The sequence below is a fragment of the Elephas maximus genome, chromosome 10 (genome assembly GCF_024166365.1).
Source record: "Elephas maximus indicus isolate mEleMax1 chromosome 10, mEleMax1 primary haplotype, whole genome shotgun sequence".
Lineage (NCBI taxonomy): Eukaryota > Metazoa > Chordata > Mammalia > Proboscidea > Elephantidae > Elephas > Elephas maximus.
In genome coordinates this window covers 43,542,752-43,570,080 of record NC_064828.1, presented here as the reverse complement: position 1 = coordinate 43,570,080, position 27,329 = coordinate 43,542,752, and the positions used below count along the sequence as shown (strand labels likewise).

Here is a 27,329-nt window from a genome sequence, read left to right as displayed (position 1 = left end):
TATTTTTAAAACTTTGTTGCTTCATATTCTTTTGTATATATCAAATTTTTCATAATAAAATTGCTTAAACTTGAGAAAATGACACATCTGCTTTGAATGCAGTTAATAAGGATTTTATTACAAAAATGAAGTATTCTTTAATAAAGGACTTTGAGTTGTGAAAGTAAGATAGAGAGAGAAGTAGTCTAACACAAAATTAAGCTTCTCTTTGTGTTCATGAGCAAAGTAGGGTCTATATGAGGTTGGTTACTGCTATTGCTACATGAATTTTTTGCATGCAATCTTATAAAAACTTTCAGCAATTATTTTTTTCCTCACAGTCGACCAGCAGTTGCATTAATTCGAAAGTTAATTGCTGTACTAGAATCTATTGAACGTCTACCTCTCCATTTGTATGATACACCGGGGTCCACATATAACCTCCAGGTAACCATGAAAAATGCAGTCAGTATTATTGAGCTGAATGTAGTTAGGGATAGTCTTACACTTTTTAAAAATTCTTTTCCTTTCATGTTGGATTAAAATAATAATTCTGCTTAGTCTTTAAAACTTTGACTTAAATCCCATTTGATTGATCTTTTTAGTGACTATTGAATGCGTTGGTATTTCTGGTCTATTTTGTTAAATCACTATGGAAAGTGATGCATTTATTTACTCCACAAATATTTATTGTAAGTAATTAATCATATTTGGTAGATCGTAAGTGGAAAAAGATACTCTAGCAGAGAAAGCAATTCCCCTGTTCTGGAATTATGAGTCAAGTCCTTTCCTTGTCTCTGTGTGTATCAGTGTATTAAAAAAAAAGTGAAAGTCCTTTAAGTACACTTTTTTTTTTTTTTTTTTTAATGTCGTTCTCAGTGTCATTGGTTAGAGCCAGATGACCTCTGCCTTTGCCATTTCTTTTGATCCTTTGGGAAAGCTGTCATTATCACTTGGTTTTATGGTCTCTTTTCTTCCAAGACATTATTTGTTTGATAGTCTCAATCATTCATTCAGTTATTCTTTTGTTAGGAGGTGTGATCCAGATGTGAACAAGCAAAAGAAGCAGCTAACATTCCAGCCCAAATTTTTATTACATCTTCTGTAGGTTACTTTAGTAATTTCTAGCAGATCCTTCTTCCTTGAATCTCGCCTTTATCCAGCTTGTCCTGCGTTACATTGCATGGAATAGATTCTTTCAATACAGTCTTTAATAAGTGACTAAGAATCTACATTTACTCAAACAGTGTCTTCTCCCACAAACAAAACTTGCCATACCCCCGAGAACCCAGTAGTGTTACATTAGCATTAGGCCCCAGACTAGAGAGCTTGTCCAGGGTTTTATATTACATTTGGTACACTTGACATTGTGCCATACTAAACAGATGCCCAGGGCCACTTTTTATTTTGTTTCAGACATTCTGATAGAGACCAGGTAGGGCCCATTTTATGGTGCATCTAAAAGTTTTATCCCTGGTACATCAGTGAGGTGGAAATGGATCACAAAGATTCAGAATTTGGCTGCTTTTATAATCTAGCATTTTTATCATGGACTTTTGATTTTCAGACAGTTATGCAAGATCCAAAGGCTGGGAGACCCCACAGTGTACCCTCTGGTAGTTTTGCAGTCTGCAGTGTTACCAAAATACACATTGTTGTTGTCCTTGGTGGGTTTGAACCACCAACCTTTCAGTTAGCAGCTGAGTGCTTAACCACTATGCTACGCAAGAACCCTGTTGCTGTCAAGCCTATTCCGACTTATTGCAACCCTGGAGGGCAGAGTTGAACTGCTCCATAGGGTTTCCAAGGAGCAGCTGGTAGATTCAAACTGTCAGCCTTCTGGTTTGCAGCCGAGCTCTTAACCACTGCACCACCAAAACCAAAACAAACCTGTTGCTGTTGAGTTGACTCTGACTCATAGCAACCGTATAGGACAGAGTAGAACTGCCCCATCGGGTTCCCAAGGAGCAGCTGGTGAATTCCAACTGCTTACTTTTTGGTTAGCAACTGAGCTCTTAACTACTATGCCACCAGGGCTCCTGGGCTCTTTTAAAATATACATACAGATATTTGTTATGTCTTTTAAGATTAATTAAGATTAGTTAAGATTGATAAAGAAATGAAGCTACCTGAAATTGCTAGTCCATACTTGTCACTTACTAGAATGCATTGGACCAAAGGTTATCTTGTATTTTTTTTAAAGTTTATTAGCCATAGATTATTTAATGTAGTTTAGCTTTGAAGAAAATAATTAGCTCAACAGCTACTTTTTTAAAAAACTTACCTGGAATATTGAAACTTACAAGTTTGATATGTAATACTTCTGTTAGAGTATTATATAATTTTATTTAAACCACATGCTGTTGAAGTCGTGTAGAAATTTTAACCAGTTAATTTTCTTTCTTGATAGCCGTTATGACTTATTCAAGAGGCCCCTCTCCTTTTTTTTTTCTTAAACATCTAGTAGAAAAACATTCGTTCGTTCTTCCCTTCCTTTATGCTTTATAAATCTAAATTGTGTTTTCTGAGGAGAAAGGCAAGGTATTTTCTGAAGTATTTTGATCATTTCTTTGTAGATACTTACAAGAAGATTAAGATTTCGGTTGGAGCGTGCACCCGGTGAAACTGCTTTGATAGACCGGACTGGCAGAATGTTGAAGATGGAACCCTTGGCTACGGTTGAATCTCTAGAACAGTATCTCTTGAAAATGGTGAGTGTATGGCAAGGGAATGGTATTCTCTGCAACAGCTTTGCTCTTTAGAGAACGAGTTTGAGAAATAGGAATCCAGAGATTATGGTGATAGTGTGATTGTATTTCTAGGAATTTATTCTAAGAAAATAATCTTACATGCACCATAAGTGCTTTTTACATAAAGATGTTTATTAGTTATGTGTAGTACTGAAATAGTGAACAAAATTTTAACCAATACGGGAATGTCAAGTAGATAACTATTTCTATTCATTTGAATACTATGTAGCTGTTAAAATGTATAAAATGTAATAATAGAAAAATGTTTATGTAAAGTATGGTCAAGACTTTGTTCTATTCTGTGCACTGAAATGGTAGATTAACGTGTATGCTCTGTGATATTATCAGTAGATCGTTTTGGTCGTGGGTCTTCCTGGTTCATATTTTTCCAAATTTTCCTTGATGAGCATCTCTTCTAATAAAAGAAAACAGTTCACATTAAAGGCATAGAAAAAAACGGGTAATAAATATGCAACATTAATAAGGTTAATGTCTTCCATAATTTCTTTGTTTTAGGTAGCAAAGCAGTGGTATGATTTTGACCGATCTTCATTTGTTTTTGTTCGAAAATTGAGAGAAGGCCAAAATTTTATATTTCGGCACCAGCATGATTTTGATGAAAATGGAATTATTTACTGGATTGGGACAAATGCCAAGTAAGTCACTCTGTATTAATCTAGAGTGACTGCATTCACCTGGAAAAAAAGAATTTTAGATAGTAGAATGAAATTATGAACCATTAAAAAAAATTTTTTTTAACGTGGCAGAAAATATATATAGCAAAATAGTTGCCAGTTAACTGTTTCACATGTATAATTCAGTGACATTCATTTCTTTCATCATATTGTGTATGAATCATTTTTTGAGTATCCTGCAGTTCTGAGGCATTTTGTCTTCTAGGTTAAATTTAAAATGAACTAAATTATATTTATGAGGAAAAAAAATGTTTAAATTGTTACTTAAAGAATTTTATTTAAGTTAACATAATTTTATATTTAAAAAAGCTAATGTGCATAAATAATTATTTTAAGTGTTAGCTGATAATTTTTTTTTTTTTTTTTTTAATTTCTGTGTAGAACTGCATATGAGTGGGTAAATCCAGCTGCTTATGGACTTGTAGTAGTGACATCCTCAGAAGGAAGAAACTTACCTTATGGCCGCTTAGAAGACATTTTAAGTCGTGATAATTCAGCTTTAAATTGTCATAGCAACGATGATAAGAATGCTTGGTTTGCCATAGATCTGGGTCTGTGGGTGATACCATCAGCCTATACACTTCGTCATGCTCGTGGTTATGGAAGGTCTGCCTTGAGAAATTGGGTTTTCCAGGTATCCAAAGATGGACAGAACTGGACTTCTTTGTATACCCATGTTGATGACTGCAGTCTCAATGAACCAGGGTTAGTTGAGGAGTCTTTGAAAATTGGAAAGCTCAATAAAGAGCTAAGTGTTTTTTGTTTTGTTTATAATTGTGTACCCTTAGAGCTCTCTTCTGTGTGAAATACTGAAGTAAGATTTTTTTTCTAAACACAAATCACTTGATTCTGTAATTTAAATACTAAAGCTTTAAAGTACTGGCTTTACCAAAACCTTGTCAAAAGCTTTAGATTGAATATTACTAGAAAGCTTAGCCTGTTTATTTAAAAAATTGATGTACAGCTATATAAATATCGAATACTAACAAAAAAGGCAGTTTTTTACTAAACTTTCTATGTATTTACGTATGAATATTCAAAAAATTTACAGTGTCTTGCTGATTATGGCATTAAAGCTGAATTTTTCATTTACTTATTTTCATGTCTCTTTTCCTAAATTTTATGTTGATAGTTTATTATTATTTAAGACATAAGTCCATTAATTTCTAAAATGTTAGCTTTAATAAGTTTTAACTGTACATTGTCTGTGGCACATTTTGAAGGATAAACTGGAGTTATATGCTTTTTGGATTTGATATGTTGTAGAAGGAACTTCTTAACATTAAGATTAATAGGCAGACTTTTCAAGCTTTAAAGTTAAAATTCTAATACAGGATTTAAAACTTTGCAAGAATTTTAAAAAATCTTCTTTTATCAAAAAAGGGTATATTACTCTTCCTTTTTAACTTTGTCTTATTTCTTTAGATTCTGTTAGTCATAAATCACTGAATGTTATGAGTCAGATTTCATAGTATACATTTAAACATTTCATTTTTAACTTTTCTTGCCTTTTTCCTCTTTTATTTTTCCTAATTTTTGTTACAAACTATTGACTAAATGTAGAAGTTAATTTTTCCTATAGTTCTCTATTATGTAAAAAAAATCTTCCCCACCTTGAGATCTTTATCAGTTGTTTTAAAACATTACACAATTTTTTCCCTGACACATTTGCAGGTCAACAGCAACCTGGCCTCTTGATCCACCAAAGGATGAGAAACAAGGGTGGCGACATGTGAGAATAAAACAGATGGGGAAGAATGCTAGTGGACAAACACACTACCTCTCACTGTCTGGATTTGAACTTTACGGCACTGTAAATGGAGTATGTGAAGATCAGCTAGGTAAAGAGCTGAGAAGAGGTTCTTGTAACTTACTAAATCATTACTTAAATTTATAAGAAGTGATTTTGCTTATGGCATTGCACCAATTTCCACCTTATAGGAAAGGCAGCTAAGGAAGCAGAAGCTAATCTTAGAAGACAGAGACGTCTGGTACGCTCCCAGGTTCTGAAATACATGGTTCCGGGGGCTCGGGTGATCCGAGGCCTTGATTGGAAATGGCGAGATCAGGATGGAAGCCCACAGGGGGAAGGCACTGTCACAGGAGAGCTACATAATGGTGAGTAGGTGCTTAGCATTTGTAGTGTGGAAACCAAGTATGTAAATAATAAAATTTCTTTTTTTTTTTGTTACTTTGGGATAATTGATAAATGGTATAAATGTACCAGCACTACACAGAAGAATTAATCTAATGATTTCATATTAAAAATAGAAAAAGCATTTATTTAGAAATGAGGAAAAATTTCAAATTCTTGGGTTTGGACCAGAAACTTACTGCTAATTTTTTGAAGTGGTGAGCAAATTAGTATAAGTTGAAATACCCTCAAAACACATTTTCTGGCTTTTCGTTTGCTTATTATTCACATTGTTCCTCTGGATTTTATTTTAATTTCTTATGCTTTTCCATATCTTGGTAGCGTCACCGAATCAGGCGATAATATTTTACTGTGTTATAAGTAGTGTAGAAGATAAAGTATTACCATTTTTAATTACTATTTTTTCAAAAAAGCATAGAATAAGAATCATAGCCTCTTCATCTATTTGTAGGCTATGAGATATTTCACAGCGTGTCAGAGTCTACCAGCTTTTCTTTGGGATTTTTCACTTTCATGTTTTGTAAAGGTCATTGTTTTTAAATCAAGTTCATTTTTACTTTGACGCTGTATATTTTATGGGCAGTCCATACCCACTTAATAAGTTGCCGTTAACTCTCAGAGGCACCTGTAGTGGCTAATTTTTTTTCTTAAAACTGTAGGCTGATTTATTAGCAGATAATTTACCTAAGCAGTAGTGGGTTCTTAACAGTTTTACCTAGCCAAAAAAAAAAAAAACAGAAAAGTGTTCATATTCTCAATGTATACCAAATACTTAAAGATTTGTAATTGAAGTGACAGTGCTTAGGAGAATGAGTAGCGTTTAATATCTTAATATTTTATGTGATAATGGCATTTACTTATTTAAACAAACCCTTTGATTATATGACTATTAAGATTATTTTCCTCAAATTACCACGCTACTGAATGCGCTTTAAAAAAATGAATTTCTGTATAGTCGTACGCTAATTGCAAATCGTCATTAAATCATAGCAGGTTTACAGTGAGCGAATTTATAAATGCTAGAATATTTGAGATGTTAGTACCATTCAACTTAGAAATTTCAAGTGTTCCTATTTTTAGGCTTCTTAATGAAATATTTTAATATTCTATCTGCCCTAAATTATTAGTCCTGATGTGACCTGATGAGAGTAGAGTAGTTGGGGATAAGTTAATGCAGTTTTTTTGTTTGTTTTGTGTTTTCTTGAGCTGGAGTTAACTGAAACAGTAGAATAGGAAAACTGGCATTTTAATTATGTAATTTAGCAATCAAGAAAGGCCTGTTCTGCTGATTTGACCAATGTAGGGATTTGGCATTTTGGCTGACCAAGATAGCCATTCCTGTGAAGTCATGCTTTAAAACCTTTGTCAAAGAGGTTCTTAGCTTCCAAATACTTAAGCCAACTGTTTCTTATAATGCCTATTTACATTTATTTATTTATAAACTCTTCTGGGGATAGGAGGAGGTGAGGGCTTTGTGACGGTTATGTTTAATATGTTTGTACCCCCTGTTTTTTTTTTAGTTTTTAGTTCCCCCCGGTTTGAGATACCAGTTTAAACACATTCTAAAGCCTAGTATGAGTGGTTTATTTATTTATTTATTTAAAAGTATTTTTCCAAGTTATATCAACTCTGTTTCTTTTTTAAAAGAGTCTGTGTTGGTAGAAGTACCATTTATTCCACAGATACCAAGTGCCTACTATGTAAAGGTACTTTGTTAGACTTCAGATATGCAACAATCAGTGAAAAAGAATGAGTCCATACCTCCCTGGGTGAAAACAAATAAACATGACTACAAATTTTGCTAACTGCTCTGAAATATATGATCAGTTTGGGACGACGTAATTCTTGGATCAGTTAATACAATGCAGGTGTCATTTTTATTTGGGATCAGAATATGTTTTTGAACCTTGCCTTTAGTCACCCTTTTCCATGTAGCAGAAAAGATAGTTAAATGTGGTTCTTCAGAGGTTATTTCAGCCTACAGAATATACTGAGGCCGTTGAAATCAAATCTAAGCTACTTAAATAGATTTGGGACAGTCGTTTTCTCCTCAAAGGACTCATATACAGATAATCCCCACAGGTAATTCAGTGTTACTTTATACCCACTCCTCTGAGCCTCATCAAATACATATACGAACTTGTTAGTGTGTGTGTGTGTTTATGTATGTTTTTTAAACTTTATAAAGACTTTTTAACAAAATAATTTTTGATGTGTTTTCTCTTACCCGAAATAATTAGCTTATGAAACTAAAATAAGATTGTAAAATGTCTATTAATTTCCTTTCTAATAGGCAAATTCATTTTGTTGCTTTTGGAAGTTAATTAGCTTCTTTTAAAAAAAGAATTATTACTTTCCAAGTATAAGTAAATATAGATTGAACGTCATTATTCTCATTAGTTCTTTCTGTGTTATTAGCTTTAGCATATAGGTTGTAATAAAGAGCTTAACATGCTTTTTAATTTTGACTTTAGAATTTATTGTGCTTATTCAAATTTTTTAGACTTACTCATAACAGAACCAACTAACTACTGAACTTTGAGAACACAACCGAAATGCTAACTGAGTGTTTTATTTGAGCTAGTGACCTAAAATTTCCATAGTGATATTTCAGTATTTTATCTGTCCATTAGAAGATCTAGTTCAAACTAAGAAATTAATGGTGAACCAGCACTGTTTTATAGAAATACCATTTGGACATACAATTATATCTATCGAATAAAGAAAAAAGTACTTAGACTCCATCTATAATTGCTGAAATTGCAGTATTTTACTATTTCCATCTTTTTTGTTTTGTTTTTAAGTTTTTAAATAGCTCTTCCATTTAAAAGATACCCCAGTAGATATAAACATGACCCTTTTAAATATCACCAGAGTGAACAGTTCTGAAATAAAGGAAATAAAAAGAATGTTAAAAGTTTCTGAGAAACTTTGTATACAGTATGTATTTCTTTACATAATTGTATCATGATACTCAAATAATACAGGCTTTCAGATAGCAACCTAATCATATATAGTCAAAGAATGAATTGATGAGAGTCCAGTAATTTACATTTAATTTTAGTTGGCAAACCTTAAATGACTGTAGAAATTCAAAAATACAGCACTGATGAAAAGCTGATCCCAAATGTGGAGCTACTGTCTGACACGCTCCTATCTGCTTTCTGCTGGGTCTCACAAACTCCTGTCCCTTTCCAGGCTGGATTGATGTCACCTGGGATGCTGGTGGCTCAAACTCTTACCGTATGGGCGCAGAAGGAAAATTTGACCTCAAGCTTGCACCAGGGTACGACCCTGATACAGTGGCATCACCCAAACCTGTTTCATCCACTGTTTCAGGCACAACGCAATCATGGAGCAGCTTGGTGAAAAACAACTGTCCAGACAAGACATCTGCTGCTGCAGGCTCCTCAAGTAGAAAAGGAAGCAGCAGTTCTGTGTGTAGCGTGGCCAGTAGCAGCGACATCAGCTTGGGTTCGACCAAAACGGAACGGAGATCAGAAATTGTAATGGAGCACAGTATAGTTTCAGGAGCTGATGTCCATGAACCGATTGTTGTTCTTTCATCTGCTGAAAACGTCCCTCAAGCAGAAGTAGGGTCATCTTCCAGTGCCAGCACCAGCACCTTAACAGCGGAAACGGGAAGTGAAAATGCTGAAAGGAAGTTAGGCCCTGATAGTTCTGTCCGTACTCCTGGGGAGTCTAGTGCAATATCCATGGGAATTGTTAGTGTTAGCTCTCCTGATGTTAGTTCAGTATCTGACTTAACTAATAAAGAAGCAGCTTCACAACGACCGCTTAGCTCTTCAGCAAGCAACAGACTGTCAGTGAGTTCTTTGTTGGCTGCTGGGGCCCCCATGAGCTCTAGTGCAAGTGTACCTAACCTATCCTCAAGAGAAACATCTAGCTTGGAAAGTTTTGTAAGGAGAGTGGCAAACATAGCACGGACTAATGCCACGAACAACATGAATCTAAGCCGAAGCAGCAGTGATAACAACACTAATACTTTGGGGAGGAATGTGATGAGCACAGCAAGTAAGTGAGCTTTTCCTTGTGGAACCCAATGCTTTTTTCACTCTGAGGGATGCAGAGTAGGGTCTCTTGTTCAGTGGGTGCTGCCTGTAGTCTTTAACTAGATCACGGACCATGTTAGCTACAGCTACAGCAAATTTAGCACTTCCAGTAATATGAAGTTGAGTTCTAAAGAATCATAGTATTTTAAGAATTCAGATTTGATAAAGCACCTCTTATTCTGAAAGGATAAAACAATAAAACACTTCTGCTTTTCATTCTTCTATGATAAATGATTAATTAAAATTGCGTGAGGGAGTAGATAACTTAAATATTATCATAATTCGTTGAAACCAGGGTATTGTATATAGCTTTTACTTAGATCTCAAATGGATTTTAACCTTTGAAGATTATTCTGATTGAAACCATTAATGGGTCAAAGTAATTCTCTTGTAAAATATCATTGGGAATTATTTCACTGCTTGTTTTACTTTTTTTGAAAAGCTAGGTTTAATTTTTTGAAGAACATAGTAGTACTATAAACATCAGAATTTTTAGTTGGATTTCAGTTGGGTTCCCAAAGTTGTTGCTCTTCAACCTTTTCATTACTGGTGTGTTTCATGGCCATATTCTTTTTTCTAAATGTAAAACCTGTTTTTTTTTAAGGTTCACACAGTCACACATATTTGTACTAATTTGCTCCACTTTAATCTTTAGCTTCTCCTCTTATGGGTGCTCAGAGTTTCCCCAATTTGACCACGCCTGGTACTACATCAACAGTGACTATGTCAACATCCAGTGTGACTAGCAGCAGCAATGTAGCTACAGCAACAACAGTTTTATCAGTTGGCCAGACATTAAGTAATACTTTAACCACCAGCCTCACATCAACCTCCAGCGAGAGTGACACAGGTCAAGAAGCAGAGTACTCCTTATATGGTAAGTTTTAGTTTAAAATTAAAATATTTAGACATTGACATAGTGATACATTTATTATGTTTTCAGCTTGGGGTTAGAAAAGAGTTATTCTCTTAGAAATATGGTATCTTCATAAACAACAGAAAAACTCAGTGCTGTGAGGCACTATTAAAAAATTATCTTATTATAAACAAAACAGACATCTAGGAACTTTTGTGTCATCCTTTTTTGCCTTTTGTTACTAATGAAGTTTTCTTGGAAGAACCATTATAAGAAAGGTGTTTGTTTTCACCTTTGTCAGAGAAAAATAGAAATAAGAATAGGTAATATTCCTTCTACATTATCAAGGTCTTTGGAAATAATTCCTTAAATAGGTAACATGAGTTTTTTAAATAACTAAGCAATTAATTTTTGGTAAGAAAGTTCTATAGTTACATCATCATGCTTGCATACTATAATTAGAGTTATAAACCATTTGAATTGATTAAAATACATGTTCTAATCACCTTAGTTAATCTTATAGGCAAAGGAATGTGTCTTTCTAGAATGAGTAGAAGAAAAAAAAAAAATGATCTAATCTTCACCTCCCAGAGAAAACCACTGTTACCTTTTTTTAAAATAATACTGTGTTTAAGGTGAAAGGTTACACAGTAAATTAGGTTCCAGTTTAACAACTTACTCAGTGATACTGGTTACAGTTTTTACAGTGTGTCATCATTCTCATTCATTCCGTTCTGGTTGTACCATTTCGGGTACTCTAGTTTCCCTGCCTCCTTACCTTCTCATCTTTGTTTTAGTGTAATTTTTGACCATTTAGTTGCATGTAAATGATTTTTTAAAGGAACTCATTACTCATGGGTGATACTGATTATTTTATGAATCAGTCTGTTATTTAGCTAAAAGGTGACCTCAAGGGATAATTTTGGTTTACGGTTTAAAAAGTATCTCGGGCTGTTAGTCTCAAGGAGTCTTCTCGTCTCAACTGGTCCAGTAAGTCCAGACTTTTTAAGCATTTGAGTTCTGTTCCACATTTTTCTCCCATTCTATTGGGATCCATCTATTGTGGCCCTGATCAGAATGGTTGATAGTGGTCGCTGTGTACCATCTAGTTCTTCTGGTGTCAGGGTAGATGAGGCTGTGGTTTGAGTAGAGAGCTGCTGTTACCATTTGATGCATATCGTTTTATGTATATGTTCATTTTTTTAAAACAAAGGGATTATGTTCTTTATAGCCTGCTCTTTTCACTCAGTACCTTGTGAAAATATTTTTACATCATTGTGTGGATTTCTGTAACATTTGTATTGGCTATCAAATATTCCACTGTTTGACTACATAGTAATTATTTAGTAAATTATACATTTTGGATAGTTAAGTTGCAGATGTTTTCATTATCAGAAACCTTGTTATGTTTGAGCATCCTTGAATTGTATTTTTTGTATATTTCTTTAGGATAAATTTCTAAAAGAGTAATTGATAAATTGACTTAAAGTTTGCACTCCCAACAAAGTTCAGAAGGCAGGAAGGGACAGGAAAAATGGGCAAATGGAAACAGGGAACCCAGGAAGGAAGGGGATACAGTGCTGTCACTTTGAGGGAATGACAGCTGATGTCACAAAACAAAATGTGTATAAATTGTTGAACGAGAAACTAATTTGCTCTGTAAACTTTCACCCAAACCACAATAAAATGTAAAAAAAAAAAAAAAAAATTTGGACTCCCATCAACATTGTTGGAATGCCTTTTAGCACACAGCTTTGATCACATTGCCTCTTGTTCTTTTTTTTTTTTTTTCTCTGTTGTATCTTCAAGGTCAAGAAAATTTATACGAGAATATATTTTACCTATTTTATGTATGCTCCATTTTAATGTTTTCTTTTTCCTGAGAATGTGGCCTCTCCTGATCTAAGCCGAGAATATGATCTGATGTTCTATGGTTTTAGGAAAGTCATTACATTTCTGTGTGTCTACTCTTCCTATTAAATGTGTGTGCAGCAAAATAATGATTATTACACCAAAGTATGGTAAATTCATTGGATGTTATTTCCCAATTTAGTGCTTTTCATGGAGGCCCTCTGCCACTGCCTACTCATTTGTTATATATGTTAACTTAAAACATTAGTTCTGGATCATGAAGTTTAAGAAGGTTGTAGGTGTGCTAGTAGGGAAGAGTAGAAAACAAGTTAGGGCTACTGGTGAGTTTTTTACAGTTAGGTGATGAAAACTTAAGAGTCTTTGAGACTGCTGGTAGAAAGGATCCAGGTTCATGTCCATCTTACAAGAGAACTTCTATATAGCAGACTTCAACTGTGTATGTATTGAAGGGCATGATTTTGTTCTGTGATATGACGAAATCTATGAAATAAGGAGCTCTTTTATGTAATTCAGTTTTTAAACTGTCTGGTAGATAAGGAAAGAGGATGAGTAAAATTCTGACTTCAGTGAATATAACATAGTAGAGATAGAATTTCAACATATGAAGTTAGATTATTTCCTTATAGAATAAACCAAAAATGAAATTGATTTTATCTACCATCACATCATGCTTATGAGGATGACAGCTTAAACTGCAGGAAACTTATTGGCACCTTGCATGTATTAGGGAGTAATATACTTCATCAAATCTAAGAAGCCGGGGATTATACAACACACCATTGTTTTATGTCACTAAGTAAAAAAAAGTGCTGCCGATTCAACTGTGACTACCATTGCTGGTTAAGACACAGTGTGGTTTCAGAGCGTTAAAGTGTTAGAAAGTATGTACCTTAGAAGCGAATTAAATTATCTTCTGGAAGTGTGTTGAAATATAGAAGATATCATTTTATCCATCGTTCAAGCCTGGCGTTATGTTTTTTTTTTCCCCCTTAAACCTGGTAAAAACCCCTCTGTTTTAATCCCATTATTTTTCTTTTGGTTTCAGTTCTTGTGAAGAATAACTTATCAGCATCTTCATTTATGTGAGACAATGTAAAATATTTACTATTTTTTAAAATTGTATTAAAATATATACAATGTAAAATTTGCCATTTCAACCATTTTAGCGTAACAGTCGGTAGCATTAACTACATTTACAATGTTGTGCAACCATCACCACCATCTATTTTCAAAATTTTTCATCACTGTGAACAGAAACTGTGCGCATTAGGAGATAACTCTCCATTCTCACCTGCCTCCATCCCTGGTAACCCCTGATCTACTTTGTGTTCTGGGAATTTGCCTATTCTAGATATTCCATATAGGTGGAATTGTAATATTTGTCCTTTTGTGTATGGCATATATCACTTTGGTTCATCTATGTGATAGCATTTATTAGAATACCATTCTTTTTTATGACCAAATAATACTGTATTTTTATACCGTAATTTGTTTATCCATTCGTCTGTCGATCGACCTTTGTTTCAATCTTTTGGGTATTGTGGTGTGTAAGTATCTTTTTGAGTCCCTGCTTTCAAGTTTTTTGGTATGTAACTAGGAGTGGGATTGCTGAATCATCTGGTAATTAAACATTTAACTTTTTGAGGAGCTGCCAGCCTGTTTTCCATAGCAGCTGCACCATTTTACATTTCCACCAGCAGTGTATGAGAGAATTCTATTTTTTCCCCATCCTCACCAACACTTGATGCTTTCTGATTGTTTGATAATCGCCATCCCAGTGGGTGTGAAGTGGGATCTAGTTGTGGTCATGATTTGCAGTTCCCAGATGACTAAGGACCTTGGGCGTCTTTTCATATGCTTATTGACCAGTTGTATATTATCTTCTTTAGGGAAATCTCTGTTCAAGTTCTTTGTCCATTTTTTAATGGGGTTGTAAAAGTTCTTTATGTATTCCAGATACATGATTTGCAGATATATTCTCCCATTCTCTAGGTTGTCTTTTCACTTTTTTGATGAAGTCCTTACACAAAATTTTTTCATTTTGATGAAGTCCAATTTTTATTTTGTTGCTTGTGCTTTTAATGTCATATCTTAGAATGTATTAAAAAATACAAGGTCTTGAAATTTTACTCTTGTTTTCTTTTAAGAACTTTATGATTAATTTTTATATTTAGATCATTGAACCATTTTGAGTTAATTTTTATATATGGTGTGAAGCATTGGTCTAAATTCTTTCTTTTGTGAGTGGAGATCAATTGTTCCAGCACCATTAATTGAAGAGATTATTCTTCCCCCGTTGAATGGACTTTGCACTCTTGTCAAAAATCAATTGGTCAAAGACATGGGTTTATTAACTCTCAGTTCCATTCCATTCATCTATATGTCTGTCCTTATACCAGTACCAGACCGTTTTATTACTGTAGCTTTATAGAACTTTATATACTATAGCTTTCTAGTATATCATAGGGTACTGTTTGAGGCCCTTTGCAATTTCATAGGAATTTGAGGGTTTGCTTTGCCATGTTTACAAAAAAGGCCAAAAAAGGCCCATGGGATTTTGATAGGTATTATATTGAATCTGTAGATGGCTTTTGGCGGGGGGGTAATGTTGACATCTTAACAATGTTAAGTCTTCCAGTCCGTGAACATGGAATGTCTTTCCATTTATTTAGGTCGTCTTTAGTTTCTCTTAGCAATGTTTTATAGTTTTCAGTGTACAAATCTTTCACTTTGCTGGTTAAATTTATTCCTAGGTATTTTATTCTTCTAGATGCTATTGTAAATGAGATTTTTTTCTTGATGTTCTTTTCAGATTTTTCTTTGTTGATGTATGGAAACCCAACTGATTTTTGTGTGTTGATCTTGCACCCTGCAACCTTGCTGAGTTTATTATTAGGTCTAGTAACTTTCCTAGGGATTCTTAAGGATTTTATCTATATAGGATCATGTCATCTGTAAATAAACATAATTTTATTTCTTCTTTCCCTATTTGGATATCTTTTATTTTAAAGAATTTCTCAGCCACTGTTTTGACTTACATTTCCTTGAACACCAGGAGCTTAAAAAATAATACAAAAAAAATAATACCTATCCCAGTCTTTGTTGTTGACTGGCTGTGTTATAGCTCTCCCTTGGCACTTAGGCTTGTTTATAATTCTGCCTTAGCCTTCACTTCCAGCCTACTGAGTTTAAAAATCATATAGTTCAGCCAGTGGCTAAAACTTAGGGTCTTCTCAGGTCTTTTCTGAGTATGTGTGTCCTATCCTGGCTACTTTCTAAATTCCCCAGTATTTATAAGCACTTTAGAATGCCCTCATAGTCCAAAGAAACTTTCTCCTCAGCTTTTCCTCTCATACTTTAGGCCATCTCTTATACATCACAACTAATCTTTTGTCCCAGGTGGCTGTGTTTTAATCACCTTATGTTTTCAGGCAATCCCACTTTTCCCCCTGAGGTAGGCAAAACAAAAAGGAATGCCTTATGTCCATCCTTCATGTAGCCCAGCAGACAAGTGAGAACAGAGAAACAATAATTTGCACATGAGGTCTGCTATGCCCCCTCCAGAGCCAGGGACCAGATTCCCACATTGGGAACGAGGGCTGTCCTCTTAAAGACTGCCACTACACTGGGAGGGTGTGGGGCAAGGTCAATTAACACCACAAAGCTTTTGTTTAAGTTGCCTTTTTCTTTTTTCTTGATTCAGCATTTGCTTGGTTCCTGTAAACCTTTGCCTATTTTCCAGAGTTCTGCCAAAGTTAGTTCTGACAGTTTTTTTTTTTTTTTTTTAATGTTTCTATGGTGGGACAGAAATTTGGAGCTGCTTGTCACTATGAGTCAGAATTGACTCGACAGCAACGGGTTGTTTTTTTTGTTGCTGTTGGTGTTTCGTGGAAGAATGTAAATTTGACTCAGTTTTCATTGGGAAGGAGAGATGCTGAGAAAGGATGGAACTAAAAAGAATTCAAGTTTATTGAACTTTCTTATATGCAAGATAATGTGGATAGTATAAACGATGCTATACGTGATATTCCGTAATCCTGTGGAAATAGGCATACCATTAAGTAGTCATTATCATTAAGTAACCTTCCAGGCCACATAACTAGTAAGTGACAGAGTTAGAATTTAAATGCAGGTCTCACTGACTGACTTAATTCTGTTCTTTTCCCATGCTCATAAGATTTTTTTTTACAGTTTATGTGTTAATTTATTTACTTGTTAAATACCTCTCTCCTTAAGCTCTACGGGGGCTCAGGCCATGTCCGTTTTGTTTACAACTCTGCATACCTGGTATCTGGTATAGTTCTTGGCACACAGGATGTGCTCAATACATATTTTTTGACCGAGCGAATGACTCTGAAGTGTTCTATTTCCATCATGTTATGCTTTTAGTGACTTATTCAGAGACTGTTGATAGAGTTATTGTTATTTTTTAAAACAGCTCATGTGATTGACCTTTTATAATATGATTTTGTAGGTTCCAGCTTAGTTGTGGTCATCTATTGTCCTGTGTTGTTTTCTGCCATGCTTGTTTCTTAGCCTGTATGGTGGTGAAAAAAGGGTGGCACCACTAAGTACCGGCTTCATGTGTGTCCCTGTTGCGTTTTACCATTGTTTTGCAAAACTGATAGGTCTTGGGTGGAGCAAACAGTTTGCTCTTGGCTGCTAACCTAAAGGTGGATATTTGAACCCACCCAGCAGTGCCCCAGAAGAAAGGCCTGGTGATCTGCTTCAGTGAAGATTACAGCCAAGAAAACCCCTCTGACACAGTTCTACTGTGTAACACATGAGTTGAAATTGTTTTGATGGCAATGGGTTTGGGTTTTGGGGGGTTGTTAAAACTATTTAAGTAAAGTAACTCCGTCAAGTTGTTGTTTTGTTTTCTAGATTTCCTTGATAGCTGCCGTGCCAGTACTCTGTTAGCTGAGCTGGATGATGATGAAGACTTGCCTGAGCCAGATGAGGAAGATGATGAGAATGAAGATGACAATCAGGAGGACCAAGAATACGAGGAGGTTATGGTAGAGATAGAATTTCCCATTTTCTTCTTTATGATTGGATTTTAATAATTGAAGAGATGAAAAGCTAAGTCATGATTAAGCTTTGAAACGGGAATAATGGCACTAATGTGTAAAACGTGGTCAGTTAAGAAAAGCACACTGTTTAAGAATTTATGTACTCTAAAAGGAAAAAAAAATGGTTATATTAAAAAAATACTACAGTGTCACATGCTGATGTTTTAACAGATTTTAAAATGGTGAAATAAGAGAAGAACTCACTAATCCTAAAGAATGTCATTTTCATGGTTTTTGACAATAATTAGAATTTTTTAGTACTTACTACTTGGCAAGCAGTATCCATGTATTACTGACAGTCCTATCACAGAGCCTTGAGGTAGAAGCATAGAAAAAGTAATTTGCTTCAATTATCAGAGTTAAGGAGAAAGTTGGAACCTAAGCCTGGGCAGTGTGACACAGAACTCCACATGCTTAACTACCATGCTTGTCGTTGAATTTAAACTTGTACCCCAAAATACCCCTTGTTTTAATTTCTGAATATTGCTGTTTCTTCTGGATATTTTCTCTCTATAAAATGTTTTCAGATTTCAAAAAAATTAATAAGCTTTGTTTTAATGGAGTGAATAAATTAAAAAATGCTTTTTTGCATTGTTTCTTGTGAAGGAGATTAATATAAAATGTATGATAAATTTTAAAACTTTCTGAAGATACTGAACAAAGATGAATTTTTCACTGAAGTTTTATTACTGTGGGTTGATAGTTTCAGAGCAAGCCTGAATCAGGACATGCCTCAGCTAATTAGATATGTGTCTCTTTATAATTTTAAATTTAGATTCTGAGACGTCCATCCCTGCAACGTCGAGCTGGCTCCCGCTCTGATGTAACTCACCATGCTGTCACCTCACAGCTACCACAGGTCCCAGCTGGAGCAGGGAGCCGACCTATTGGGGAGCAGGTAATAGCCTCATGATTATCTTCTCTACATTTTTTTTTCCCCCTGCAGTGAAGCACCAACCAAAACGCCTAGAAAAATATACAGGGGCTAAGAGGAGGAAGCCACCAAATAGAGTTACAAAAAGAAACTTCCCCAGCTGCTTCTGTTCCATTTTCCAGACAGAATCCGTGATTGCTGTGCCATAATGCCTGTAGGAGTCTCTTACTTGGAGCCCCTTCATCTTGGCCTTTGGGTGCACTAGAATGGTTAATAGGGATCATCTAAGATTTGTAGTTTTAGTGTTCGTGGTATTAGTAGTAGAGCAGGAAGTAATAGTAGTAGTTTATTAGTACTTACTGATTAGTAATTTAAGTGCTAGGCAATGTTCGTAACACTTTACATGTATTAATTTATTTAAATTTTTCATCAACCCTTTGAGGGTTATTATTTGCCCTGTGTTTCAGATAAAGTAATTGCTAAAGGTTTCATCTAGTTAGTAGTTTTGGATCCCGGATTCAAACCCAGACATTCTGGTTTCACAGCTGTGTGTCAGGTTATAAAAGATAACTTTCAGTTAAATATTCAAACTGCGAGGATGTATATATGTGTGCATAAGTATGTATATAACTGCTACTTAAAAATTATTACACCAGACATTCACAACTCATTGATAGAGAGCTCTCTTTGGTTGATATGAGAAGTGAAGAAGAAGAGAAAAATGTTCCTTTTTAAAAAAGCCTTTGTTGTGGAAATTTTCAAACATGCTCAGAAGTAGAAAGCAACTATAGTGAATATCCAAGTACCCGTCATTTGATTTTAAATTATCAACCGTTTGTTTTGTTTGCTCTGTCTGCCCCTCAGTAATCTAAAGCCAGCTCCCAGACACTGTCATTTTTTATGTCAATAATGCAGCATGTAATGCAACTTAACGTTTAAAAAAAAAAAAGGGCAACTTTATTTTAAAATAATTTTCATTTTAAAACTTAACAGGGAAATTGTAAAGATAATACAGGAGGATCCTTTGTGTTCTTCACCCGATTTCTCCCAGTGATTGCATCTTAAATAATTATAGTACAATATCAAAACCAGAAAATTGACACTGGTGTAGTGTGTGTATGGTTCTTTGTCATTTGATCCAATATGTAGGTTTGTTAACCACCACCAGTGCAACTTAATTTTGATAAGCTTATGTTAATAATTTTATATACCTATGTATATTGATGCTTGTGCATTTTATGCTTAAATACAGCTAAATAAGGAAGTATAACAGCTATACAAAAACCAAACCCACTGCCATCGAGTTGATTCCAAATCATAGCAACCCGATTTGACAGAATTGCCCCCTAGGGTTTTCCAGGAGTGGCTGGTGGATTCAAACTGCTGACCTTTTAATGGAGCCTGAGCTTTTAACCACTGAGCCACTGGGGCTCCACAATAGCTCTAACCAAAAAAAAAACAAAAAACCAAACCCATTGCTGCTGAGTTGATTCCAACTCATAGCGACCCTACAGGACAGAGTAGAACTGCCCCACGGGGTTTCCAAGGAGCGCCTGGTGGATTTGAACTGCCGACTTTCGGTGAGCAGCCTTAGCTCTTAACCACTACGCCCCCAGGGTTTCCACAGTAGCTCTAGGGAACTATTTATCGTATGCCTTATTTTATAGCTAACACATCACTTTGGCAGTACTGAAATTCTTCATCCTATGTCTGACTGTGTGTGGAATTTTATTCTTTTACCAGGAAGAGGAGGAGTATGAAACTAAGGGAGGACGCCGGAGAACATGGGATGATGATTACGTGCTAAAGCGGCAGTTTTCTGCTCTGGTGCCTGCTTTTGACCCTAGGCCTGGTCGTACTAATGTGCAGCAGACAACCGATCTAGAAATTCCACCCCCAGGTACAGTGTATTTTCTTTTTTTTTTAATTTAATAAGTACCAAATAAGATATATAGAGTTAGATAAATTGCTGCTTATGTATTAGGTTATAAATAAAAAATTTTTTGAAAAACTATACAGCAATCATGAGTCCTTAAAAAAAAAAAACCCGTAGATTTTAAAAGGAGCAAATTACAGTATTTTAGAAAGGGCCATGGATTTTGTGTTTGTGCAGTATTTAAAGCAAGAGCTCATATAAACGTGGGACATTTTGAAATCCTATTTTCTATTGTATTAAAATTGCTAAGTGTTTATTCCTGTTTAACCTTTAATTTGAAAAGCTGTCTGCTGGTTTTAAGTATGACTTGGAGTCAGTCTGCCTAGGTGCAGATCCCAACTCCATCCCTTATGACCCTGTTATCGGGTGTGGTAGGCAGAGTAATGTTACTTGAACAAGACAGAAGGGACTTTGCATATGTGATTAGTTAAAGAGATTGAGGTGGGGAGATTATGCTGGATTACCTGGATGGGCCTGATGTCATCACAGGGATCTTTCTAGGAGGGAAGCAGTAGGGTCAGAATCTGAGAGGAGATGTGTCTGTGGAAGCAGAGGTTGGAGTGATGAGGGGCAGTGAGCTGTGAACTGCGGGCAGCCTCTAGAACCTAGAAGGGGCAAGGAAACAGATTCTTCCATAGAGCCTCCAGAAGGAATGCAGCCCTGGCAACCCATTTTAGATTTCTGACTCTAGAACTGTAAGGTAATAAATCTGTGTTGCTTTTTGTAATTTGTAACAACAGCAATAGTAAACTAATAAATGGGGCAAGTCACCTAAACTATCTAAGCCTAACTTTCCTCACCTTTTACATGGGTAGAAGATGGTTTCTGTTTGGCAAGATGGTTGTAAGGATTAAATGGAAGTGTTCAGCAGGATGCCAAATATGTAGTAAATGTCAACTGTGGTAATCAGTATTCTCATTTAATGAAAACTTAAATGTTGATTAAGTGTAGAATGACTTTTTAGTTGATAGAGATACTTGTGTTAAATGTGAAAGGAGATACACTTTGCAATGTCACATTCCATGGTAAGGATGGGTATAGACTGAATCAGGATGTTCCCAAGCTTCCTTCAAAAAGAAAAACCTATTCTAGGGAGTACACATAGGCACAAACTTTATGGAGGGCTACTTGGCAATATATTTCATATCTTCTGATAAAATTTATTTCTAGATATTTGTACTTAAAGAAATATTAGCTCTGCACCCAGATTTGTATGTAGTGATGATTGCAGAAGTATTATTTATATTATCAAGAAATTGAAAAAGACCTCAGTTATGTCTAGTAACGGGGATATGGTTCAGCTAAGGCATGACAGATGTCATGCTATGAGTAAGTCATAGTACAGAATGTGATATTTTATATATCATGATGTCAGAAAAAGATTCATGGACTCATAACAAGAGAGTCCCCAGCCAAATATACTTTGAACTTTGTCATATTTGTGTATGTACATGTTTACCTCATGACCCACTCATCTAGTATAAGCAAAAGGTTTACAGATCATTTACCAGAGTGTGTGGTTTTCTCTAGTAGAATTATCGGTAATTTTACTTTTTTTATTTACAAAACTGAAACATTTCTTAAGTATTTATGTAATTGGCATGTGTTTCCTACTAAAAATGAGAGATTTATATCATACACATATATTCTGCTCTAGCGCTTTTTTTATTTTAACTTTTATTGTGCTTTAAGTGAAAGTTTACCAATCGAGTCAGTCTCTCATACAAAAATTTATATAAAAACCTTGCTATATACTAATTGCTGTCTCCCTAATGAGACAGCATACTCCTTCCCTCCACACTCTATTTTCATGTCCATTCTGCCAGCTTCTGACCCCCTCTGCCCTCTCATCTCCCTTTCAGATAGGAGATGCCAACATAGTCTCATGTATCTACTCGATCCAAGAAGCTCGCTCTTCACCAATATCATTTTCTATCCCATAGTCCAGTCCAATCCCTGTCTGAAGAGTTGGCTTTGGGAATGGTTCCTGTCTTAGGCTAACAGAAGGTCTAGGGACCATGACCTCTAGAGTCCCTCTAGTCTCAGTCAGACCATTAAGTCTGGTCTTTTTACGAGAATTTGGGGTCTACATCCCACTGCTCTCTTGCTCCCTCAGGGGTTCTCTCTTGGGTTCCCTGTCAGGGCAGTCATTGGTTGTAGCCAGGCACCATCTAGTTCTTCTGGTCTCAGGCTGATGCAGTCTGTGGTTTACGTGGTCCTTTCTGTCTCTTGGGCTCGTAATTACCTTGTGTCTTTGGTATTCTTCATTCTCCTTTGCTCCAGATCTGGCACTCTGTCTTTAAGTAATCAAGGTATAGTATTCCCATTTTAAAAAACAAAACTGTTGAGGCTAGGAAACTTTTAAGTAGCTGACATCCTTTAGCAAATATTTGGCAGAGGAGTTTGGATTTCATGTAGTCTTCTCTCCTAATGCAGTGTTCTTTCTGGACCGCTTTTTAAAATGTAATTGTTTTTCAAATGTCTTTTCAAATTTTTAGGAACGCCTCATTCAGAGCTCTTGGAAGAAGTTGAATGTACTCCATCACCTCGATTAGCCCTTACTTTGAAAGTAACAGGCCTTGGAACAACTCGTGAAGTTGAATTACCACTCACCAATTTCAGATCAACCATATTTTACTATGTACAGAAATTGCTTCAATTGTCCTGTAATGGCAATGTGAAATCAGATAAACTCAGGCGTATTTGGGAACCAACATACACGTAAGAGGTTTTAATGTAATGTTTTAAGTAAACATTTGCATAGTATATGAGCCAAGAAGCATTGTAGTGTATATGTTGGATCATAGGAACAAAAAAGATTTGGTTCTTGTTCTCTGGGTATACAGGAATAAACAACAGCATTTTGCCTCCTGATGTAGAATGATCCAGTCTTAGAACTAAAAGGAACTTTACAGATAATTATAGAGAAGAATTTAATTTGAACTCTTTGGAGTTCAAAGAGTATGAAGTACTAAGTATTTCTACTTGTTCTTTGTTTTGGGGTTGGTAGGTTAAGCCTACCTCTCTCTGCTTATGCATCCATTCATTCAAGCAATAATTATTGATGACCTTGGGCAAATTAACATTTTTGTGCCTGCTTTCCTCATCTGTAAAATGGAAGTTACTCTGAGGAATCACTGAATTAATATATGAAAAGTGTTTTTAATATTGTCTGGGACCTAGTAAGAATTCACTGTTATATGTAATAATAATCATTGTGTTACTTTTGTTAATGTTTTTTTCAGATGTTCTTTTAACATCACTGATAATCTTATATAATGCGCAATAAAAGTGATGTAGGTCCTTCTGAACTGGAACAGGAGGTCATCATGGTATCTTTCTCCCTTCAATTTTAATGAAGTTTAAAAATTGATTTCAACTGCCTTATATGAATATAAGCTCTCCTGTTCATTTAAACACAGAAGCAAACCGCTTCTTATCCCTCCCCCGCTTTTTTTTTTTTTTACTAACAACACTTCATTAAGGTTATATATATAATATATTATTTCATATCTTTGAAAGTTCTAGGTTTGATGTTTGCTGCCTTTGCAATAATACTAAATTTATAAATCATAACTTTCTCAGGAATAAGATTTATACTACTTTCCCTATGTTTAAAATATTTTTTTCTCAAAAATTCTCTGAGTTCAATCTTTAATGCAACATATGGCTAATGAATGACATCCATGCCTACAATATTTTTTTAAAGAATTGAAGCCTTATTGCAAATAACCACAAATAATTTGATTTATAAATTAACTTGAATAATATCTTCATGTTTAGAATCATGTACAGAGAAATGAAGGATTCTGACAAAGAAAAGGAAAGTGGAAAGATGGTAAGTTATTTTCGAAAATGAGTCTTACTCTTGGCTATTTGATAAAGAGAGAGAAAAATAAAAACTAACACAATGTTACAGTTGAACATGTGAGGGACATATTACTAACGTGGAATTCTTTCATTAGGATTAGATTAAATGCATGACAGTAAAGATACCTCATGTAGTGCATGTGAAATAGATTATAAATGGGAAAGACCAACATTGGGTTTTTCCTGTTTAGGGTTGCTGGTCTATAGAGCATGTGGAACAGTACCTTGGCACTGATGAGTTACCAAAGAATGACTTGATAACCTACCTGCAGAAGAATGCAGACGCCGCTTTCCTGCGCCACTGGAAATTAACTGGCACTAATAAAAGTATTAGGAAAAACAGAAATTGTTCTCAGCTCATAGCTGCATACAAGGTATATATTGGCATCAAAACATTATTTTGACTGGGAATGGCTTTGTGCTTTGTTTTGCAGCTTTTTAAAAGATTCTTAAGGAAGAGGGGATCATTGAAATGTACTAAAAAAATTCAGGTGAATTAACATTGTTCATGTGCCAATGCTAAAATTTCAAATTTGGCTTGTGGCATTAGATCGGAGTAGACTTTTAGCTATGGCTTATAGTGGTTATACTTTATTTGGGAATTTTAATGTTTTAGATCACATTAATTTTTGGCTTGAGCAATACTATGCTTTTATTTGAAAAGAAGTCAGTTTGCAAAACTCCATCCTTTTCAAAACAATACTAATAGAAAGATATGCTGCTTTTCTTAAAAAATGTGATTAATGGCCAGTTTTGCTAATTGTTTCTACAGGATTTTTGTGAGCATGGCACAAAGTCTGGGTTAAACCAGGGTGCCATTTCTACTCTTCAACATAGTGATATTCTTAATTTGACAAAAGAACAGCCTCAGGCCAAGGCAGGCAACGGGCAGAACTCCTGTGGAGTGGAAGATGTCCTTCAGCTTCTGCGTATTCTGTATATAGTTGCAAGTGACCCTTGTTCAAGAATATCCCAAGAAGGTCTGTGAGAAACCTTGCTCCATTTCTACAGCATTTTTTCAAGCAAGTCTGCTTATAAATTATTAATTTTATTTATTAATTTTACAGAAGGTGATGAGCAGCTTCAGTTTACTTTTCCACCAGATGAATTCACTAGCAAAAAAATCACAACAAAAATATTGCAGCAGATTGAGGTAATGAAACCACATAGTTGAAATCTTCATTTCGTAACTGTTGGACGTTTCAAAGTATTGCCTCTCCTTCCTTTTCTACCTCCTACCATCTCTCTCTTCCTGCTGATTCAGTAATTGCGGCCATCTTGTCCTTTGCATTCATTTGTTTAATTATAAGAATTAACTTTTTTTTTTTTTTAATAATTGCTTTATAGCATTAAGGACAGTTGTTTTTAATTTGCAGGAACCATTAGCACTGGCAAGTGGGGCTCTGCCAGATTGGTGTGAACAGTTAACCAGCAAATGCCCTTTCCTAATACCGTTTGAAACTAGACAGCTTTATTTCACGTGCACAGCATTTGGTGCATCAAGGTAGGAAGTGTGTCTTTTTATATTTTTAGAATAAGTATTTTTTAATGTTATATAACCTCAAAATATATAAGTATACTGTCAGGTCTGACAGAAGGAATATATTACTTTGTGTTCTTATAAAGCTTTGTTAATTAAAAAAATTTTTTTTAATCTCCCATTGGATATACACTCCTGGAACAGGGTGGATTGAATCAAATGTTTCTCATTAGCTGGTAGGTGCTATACATTTCTTTAGTTACACAAATTACGAGCAGCTGAAATTCTCAGTAACACCAAATGGAAATCTGGCAAATAGCTTTGATAACATATCTTCTTTCTGGCCTTTATTTTTCTCTTACCACCATCTGAAGATACTATGTATTTTACTTATTTATTTTTGTTTTCCTGTCTCCCCCTACTAGATGAAAGCTTCATGAAGGCACGGATTTTTGGCTGTTTTGTTTACTGCCGTAGCTACAATGCCTAGAACGATACATGGGGGGGGGGGGGGGAATTTCTTTTTCATAAATATTTGTTCAATGATTGAGTACCCAGAATAGTCTTTCAAAGTAGATGTAAAACTTACAATTTAAAATATAACTTTTCTTCCCTAGGTTACATTTTTTTTTTTTTAACTATTTCTTTTTCTGGTTGTGTTAAGATACAATATATAAAATGTTATTTTAATCATTTCTAACTGGACAATTCAGTAGCATTAACTATCACCACCATCATTTCCCCAAACAGAAACTCTGCACCCATTAACCAATAACTCCGTTCTCACCTGCCTCCATATCCTCATAACCTCTTACCTACTTTTTGTCTCTAGGAATTTGCCTTTTCTAGATATTTCATAAAAGTGGAATCATACAGTGTTTGTCCTTTTGCGTCAGGGTTATTTTACTCAGCAGAATGTTTTCAAAGTTCGCCCATGTCATAGCATGTATCAGAATTTATGGTTGAATAATATTCTGTTGTATGTATATATCACAATTTGTTTATCCATTCGTCTGTTGATAGACCCTTGGGTTGTTTACATCTTTGGTTATTGTGCTGCATTCAACATTGGTGTACAAGTATCTTTGAGTCCTTGCTTTCAGTTCTTTTGGGTATATATCTAGGAGTGGAATTGTTGGGTTATAGGGTAGTTCTATGTTTAACCTTTTTGGAAACTGCCAAGCTTTTCCACAGCAGCTGTCTCTGTTTTACATTCCCATCAGCAATAAATACACCAACATTTCAATTTCTCCACATTCTCGCTAACAATTGTTATTTTCTGATTTTTTAATAGCCATCCTTGTGGGTGTGAAATAACTTATTGTGATCTTAATTTGCATTTCCTTAATGACTAATGATGTTGAGCATCTTTTCATGTGCTTCTTGGCTATTTGTATATCTTCTTCAAAGAAATGTCTATTCATGTCCCTTGCTCATTTTTTTAATTGGGTTGTCTATTTATTTTTTAGTTTTAGGAGTTCTTTATGTATTCTGGTTATTAAACCGTATCCGATACATGATTTCCAGTTTTTCCTCCCTAAGTTACATTTTTCAAAGCACTGTACTATTTACAAAGCATTTCTACATATCTTGCTGTTTGAGCCTCCCTACAGACTTGTGATAAATGGCATTGGATATGATTTCTACTTTACAGATAAGGAAATTGATTTTCAAAGTATTTTGCTGATTTTCCTGAGATCACCAAAAAATAGTAGCA

General features: G+C 35.0%; 1 protein-coding gene across 3 annotated transcripts in view; it reads left to right on the top strand.

Moving 5' to 3' along the window:
* HECTD1 (HECT domain E3 ubiquitin protein ligase 1) overlaps positions 1–27,329 on the top strand; it is a 97,022-nt gene that overhangs the window by 61,030 nt on the left and 8,663 nt on the right. Inside the window, exons 19-35 of one of the 3 annotated variants that reach the window (XM_049898720.1) lie at positions 321–426; positions 2,556–2,690; positions 3,246–3,385; positions 3,806–4,129; positions 5,099–5,265; positions 5,366–5,542; positions 8,919–9,614; positions 10,308–10,529; positions 17,265–17,398; positions 18,228–18,350; positions 20,070–20,226; positions 22,761–22,983; positions 24,046–24,100; positions 24,324–24,506; positions 24,905–25,112; positions 25,200–25,285; positions 25,509–25,636. In XM_049898720.1, the coding sequence (XP_049754677.1) occupies positions 321–426; positions 2,556–2,690; positions 3,246–3,385; positions 3,806–4,129; positions 5,099–5,265; positions 5,366–5,542; positions 8,919–9,614; positions 10,308–10,529; positions 17,265–17,398; positions 18,228–18,350; positions 20,070–20,226; positions 22,761–22,983; positions 24,046–24,100; positions 24,324–24,506; positions 24,905–25,112; positions 25,200–25,285; positions 25,509–25,636 (3,264 nt within the window). Of the gene's footprint in view, positions 1–320; positions 427–2,555; positions 2,691–3,245; positions 3,386–3,805; positions 4,130–5,098; positions 5,266–5,365; positions 5,543–8,777; positions 9,615–10,307; positions 10,530–17,264; positions 17,399–18,227; positions 18,351–20,069; positions 20,227–22,760; positions 22,984–24,045; positions 24,101–24,323; positions 24,507–24,904; positions 25,113–25,199; positions 25,286–25,508; positions 25,637–27,329 lie in introns of all 3 variants that reach the window. The other 2 variants (XM_049898719.1, XM_049898718.1) reach the window with 2 other exon arrangements.